The 5,106-nt window shown below is 46.4% G+C and overlaps 1 protein-coding gene across 1 annotated transcript; it reads left to right on the top strand.

The window, feature by feature from the left end:
* Positions 1-6: 6 nt before the first annotated feature.
* NOP2 (NOP2 nucleolar protein) lies at positions 7-4,591 on the top strand. The gene is made up of 13 exons (XM_019611777.2): positions 7-332; positions 628-671; positions 838-998; positions 1,757-1,956; positions 2,052-2,141; positions 2,222-2,309; positions 2,416-2,556; positions 2,721-2,860; positions 3,129-3,218; positions 3,501-3,623; positions 3,697-3,794; positions 3,882-4,012; positions 4,123-4,591. Exons 1-13 carry the CDS (start codon positions 255-257, stop codon positions 4,374-4,376), a joined length of 1,638 nt encoding a protein of 545 aa, XP_019467322.2. The 5' UTR covers positions 7-254; the 3' UTR covers positions 4,377-4,591.
* Positions 4,592-5,106: the final 515 nt, after the last annotated feature.

The following is a 5,106-nucleotide window of genomic DNA, read 5'->3' as shown; positions in this document are numbered from 1 at the left end:
GACGGCGTGGGGCAGCTGCTCTTGGGAACGCTGCCTACCTTCTAACCTTTTGTTCCCCTGCAGTTAAAGAGCGGGGGGATTCTCAGAAGGAGGATATTCCCGTAAAGGCAGTGGGACAGGCCACTCAGCGCCAGCCTGGCTTCAAAGACGATAATGCAAAATGGCTGACCCCGGCCAAAGGCGAGAAGAGCCTCTCCAAGAGAACCAACGTGGAGTTATCCAGCAATGGCAAGGTGGAAGAGGACAGCTGGGAGATGGAGGAGGAGGAAGAGGATGGGAGCAGTGAGGAGTTGATGGATGATTATGGTGCCTCATCCTCTGATGAGGAAGAAGTAAGAGCTTTTTGGCTTTAATTTTGCAAGGAATCCTTGGCTTTTCTGGCTGCAGGGGCTCAGCAGGCTTGGGGGAAAAAGGCAACCTGACTATAGGAGCTGGGGGTGAAGGTGCTGAAGAGCCTTTCTCACCCTATCAGAGCAAATTCGGATTTGACAGCTGGACCCAGTAAAACATTGAGTGTCTTTCCTCATTATCCACTTTAAACAGAGCAGAAATATGTTATAGGAGGCAGAGGATAAGGGGGGGGCACCCGATGACATTGTTTCATTAACTTTTTCTTTCTCTGTTTAGTTGCTGCCCATTGAGAAAGCTGCCCTGAAGCAAAAGGCTGACGAGTAAGTATTTTTCCACATTGTAAGTTAGTAGAGCCTTTCCTGGATGGGTGAGAAACCCAACTTGCTTTTGTTCTTTTTCATTCTCTTGTACTAACAAGATAATAACTGTGAAGCATTTGCACAGCACTGTTTTGTGTGAAATGTTCCTTCTTTTCTTTACGCTTAGCAGAGATCTCAGCGAAGACGATAGTGAGGAGGATGATGTGGCTGAGGAGACCAGCAGGCAGAAAACGGGACAGAAGGAAAAAGAAGATGCAGATCTGCAGCTCAACCTGGAGATAGATGAAGAATTCAAATTGCCAACTGATGAACAGATTGAGAAAGAGAATATCCTTTTCATCTGTAACATCCGTAAGCTATAATGTAGGCAGCAGTATTGAGGCCTGGATACAATTGAAGAGATTTGTTTTATTTTATCCTGAGTATTGTTTTAGCACAACTGCTCTGTGCCTAATGAGGCGTTTTTAGGCGAGCTATCGTAACAGTGTACAGCACTGTTAAGAAGTATATTACAACCTGTACAGAGCCCAGAGCCTCCCCAAGTCTTTCTGGTCTTAAAGCGTATGGATATCTGCTGCATAGTTCATCCTTCTCTGCCCTAATTTTCCTAACACGCCTTTATCCAGCCAGTTTGTAGGGTCTTTGCCTAACAGCGATTCCAGCATACACAGTGATTTTCATTTACTGTTCTCCACGCAATTTAATCTTGTCTCTTTCTCTTCTGTTTCCCAGTTGCCTTTGGGGAACTTCTGGTCTCCTTTTTGATATAAATGGTGTTTTCAGCATTGAAAGACCTTTTTCATTGTTATCCTTTTCCTTTTTTTTTTTCATACTTATCTAAAGTAACTAAGCTTTTTTTTTTTTCTTCTGCTTTGTGAGCTTTTCCGCTCATGTTTTATCCTTTGAATCCTCCTTCTGCTGAGCTCTGTTGGAAGTGTAAATATTGAGCTTTGTATGTGTGTGTGCTCAAGTGTGGCCTTTCTTGTGATGTGGTGATTCAGGACTTGTGCACAACTGGCTGTGTGTATGAAGGACTTAATGTGCAAGCTCATGCATTGTTTATGTTCCCTTAATGGCCTTTCTACCTGCTGAGCCACCAGACCTGCATGTCATTCACCAACGCATCAAGAGCAACATGGAGGTGCTGCAGGACTTCGGGGTGAAGCGGGAGGAAGGACGCACACGACAAGAGTACCTTGCACTGTTGCGACGGGACATGGCTGCTTACTATTCCTACAGTGACTTCTTGCTCAAGATGCTCATGGATATCTTCCCACTCCCTGAGGTAGGGTCCTGCATGCTCTGCGTCTTGGCTGACCAATGAGGATTTGGCAGCCTCCCTACTTCATTTTTACCTCCTTCCTTTTGCCTTTTATCTAGCTAATCAACTTCCTGGAGGCCAACGAGGTTCCCCGTCCCGTGACCATTCGCACCAACACACTCAAGACGCGACGACGGGACCTAGCGCAGGTGAGCAGAAACCTGTGGCAGTCTCCTGTGCTGCCCATCACACTTGAATTGTGACTTAGTTCCATCTCCTTGTCTTGTAGGCACTCATCAACCGTGGTGTGAATCTCGATCCCTTGGGGAAGTGGTCAAAAACTGGACTTGTTATTTATGACTCTTCTGTGCCCATTGGTGAGATCACCTTTTCTGTTAAAAGTCTTAGCTGATCTTCCCTCTGTTCCCTTTATTTCATTTGTTTGTTGTTGGTTTTTTTCTTTGTTTTGCCATCCATGCGCAGGTGCTACCCCTGAATACTTGGCTGGACACTACATGCTGCAAGGAGCTTCCAGTCTCCTCCCTGTTATGGCTCTGGCTCCACAGGAGAACGAGCGCATCCTGGATATGTGCTGTGCCCCGGGTGGCAAAACCAGCTACATAGGTACCACCCTGTAGCCGTGGTGGGAGGCTTGGGAGGGATGCTCTTAGAACTGATCTGTGTAGAAGGAGGAAATGGAATGGGACTGAATTTAGGGAAAGGCGTCTGTCTGGGTAAAAGCATAGGAAATTTTTAGTCCCTTGCTGATGTATTTTGCCTTTTGGCAGCTCAACTTATGAAGAATACAGGAATGATCTTGGCCAATGACAATAATGCTGAGCGGCTGCGTAGTGTGGTGGGGAATTTGCATCGGCTGGGTGTCACCAATGCAGTAGTGAGTAACTGCGATGGACGCCAGTTTCCCAAGGTGTGTTCCTGTCTGCTCTGGGATTTTCTTACCATCCTTACCTAATGCTGTCCGTTTAGCAAGATATGTTCTGTGGAGTCATCTGTCATAGGAAGATAAGCAGAGCTACTGGGAATTATGCTTGCTTGTTACTTGGTGTGAAAACAGGAAGGTGGATGGGAAAGAATGAGCTATCTCCTGCCTCCCCAGTCATGTTTCCATTTTTAGTCTCGGTCTTGTTCTCAGTCTCTGACCGTGAGCATAACTTTAAATTCATGTCTGTCTGTAGGTACTTGGAGGGTTTGACCGTGTCTTGCTTGACGCTCCCTGTAGCGGAACAGGTGTCATTTCTAAGGATCCTGCTATCAAAACCAATAAGGTGAGTGATGAGTGTAGATGGGGGATCAGGTGTGAGTTATGAGAGGATGGATGATTTGGGGCAACTGCGTTTTTGATAAACTTCTGTAGAGGGGAAATGGATTTTTGTGCTCTTGCCTATTTTCTGTGTTATGCTAGAACTAGTTTTTTTATGTTAGTTCTGCAGAAAAATCCAGTCCGATATCTTGTCCCTTGTTCAGTTATCTCTCCATTTGCAACAGTTTCAGAGGCCTGGGATGTTCTCTGTGTCTCTGACCCTTAACCTGTTTTTTTTTACTAACAGGATGAGAAAGACATCCTGCGCTGCGCTCACTTGCAAAAGGAGCTGCTTCTCAGTGCTATAGATTCAGTCAGTGCCACCTCAGAGACAGGGGGCTATGTTGTCTACTGCACATGCTCCATTACAGTAAGTCTGTGCTCTGTCATGATTATCTCTTTAGGAATGGTGAGATTGGATCCTAACGTTTAATCTCTGGTAGGTGGAAGAGAATGAGTGGGTTGTGGATTACGCCCTGAAGAAACGCAACGTTCGTTTGGTGGCCACAGGACTGGACTTTGGCAAGGAAGGCTTCACCAGGTGTGTGCTAAGCCACAGGTTCCATAGGTGGCTCTGTTCCTTTCTGCCAGAGTTTCAGCAGAGTTTTCACCCTACTTCCTCTTCCAGGTTCAAGGACCGTCGTTTCCATCCCTCTCTTAAGTCTACACGGCGTTTCTATCCCCACACCCATAATATGGATGGGTTCTTCATCGCCAAGTTAAAGAAATTCTCTAATGCCATCCCCAAGACGCAGAAAGGTAACCTAGTACGGAAGCTCTGCTGAGCTGCCTGACCCTGCTCTCACAGGCTGCTTCCCATGCAAAAAACACATGGGTTCTTCCTACAGCACTTTTCTCTTTTGTTTCAGATGAAGAGCCTGCTGCGGAAGCAGCAAATCCGTCCACTGGCCCTGAGGCAGTCATGGAGCCGCAGGCAAAAAAGAAGAAACTTGAGTCATCAAAAATTGCCCAAGGACAGAAGAAGCCACAGCCTGCTTTGAAGAATAGACATTCTTTGCAGGGTCAGAGGAAGCCCTTGAAGGCTGTCCGGCCTTCTCCCCTTAAGTCATACGCTCAAGTCCCTAACAGAAAGAAGCATAAGATGAAACAGAACGGACAGTGAGAAGAACTGCTTTTCCAGGTGCTGTTTCCCTCCCTAGGGAGCAAAGGCTAGGGCTGCCCTGGCTGTGTTGTGTATTGTGCTGTTTTTCCTGCTCTTTGCATATAATCACTGCAGTACTGAGCACCCAGGACAGCCATAGCCCCTTTTACTCCTTTCCTTCCTCTGCATCAAGGACTGACACGCAACTCATTAAAAATTTTATATTTTTGCTCCAACCTTGTCTTTTTCCCTTGAGTATTTAATACAGAATTTTGCCAATGTACCCCTACTGCTTTGCAACTGTGAACCTCCTTTCGCTCTCTTCTGGTGTCCTCACATTTTCAGTGTTCATTCTTACTGCTGTTGTCGTTTTCTGTGAGTGTGTGATTGTCCTCTGTTCTTCCTTGTGCTTGTCAGAGGACCACACCATGGCTCAGGTTGGCATGGATCTCTGGGTTCATCTGGTCCTACTCCTGTGCTCAAGCAGGGACACGTCCAGGTGGGTTTTGAAGATCCCTAAAGAGAAGGCTGCATAAACTCTCTGGGCCACCTGTTCTGATGCTCTGTTAATTGGCCAGCATTCATCTCCTGTTTCTTGGCCTTCCAGACTGCAGCTGCAATTCCTGCTGGTCCAAGTGCTGTGCATTCATACTCTTTGCTCACTCAGATGTGGTTACTTTTCCTTGTGACAAAGCAAGCAGTAATTTCTATTTCTGCAGCAGCCCGGAACATGATCTGGTGTTCTCTTCTT

Source organism: Meleagris gallopavo, chromosome 1 (genome assembly GCF_000146605.3).
Source record: "Meleagris gallopavo isolate NT-WF06-2002-E0010 breed Aviagen turkey brand Nicholas breeding stock chromosome 1, Turkey_5.1, whole genome shotgun sequence".
Taxonomy (NCBI): domain Eukaryota; kingdom Metazoa; phylum Chordata; class Aves; order Galliformes; family Phasianidae; genus Meleagris; species Meleagris gallopavo.
The sequence above is the reverse complement of the archived record's forward strand: the minus strand, read 5'-3'. Positions and strand labels throughout refer to the sequence as shown.

Excerpts from the sequence above, each read along its gene's own strand:
- NOP2 (XM_019611777.2), top strand. The coding sequence starts at position 255 with ATGGAGGAGGAGGAAGAGGATGGGAGCAGTGAGGAGTTGATGGATGAT. Across the intron at positions 999-1,756 it reads TGAACAGATTGAGAAAGAGA|CTGCTGAGCCACCAGACCTG; the intron begins ATATCCTTTTCA and ends TGGCCTTTCTAC. Across the intron at positions 2,557-2,720 it reads TGGCAAAACCAGCTACATAG|CTCAACTTATGAAGAATACA; the intron begins GTACCACCCTGT and ends GCCTTTTGGCAG.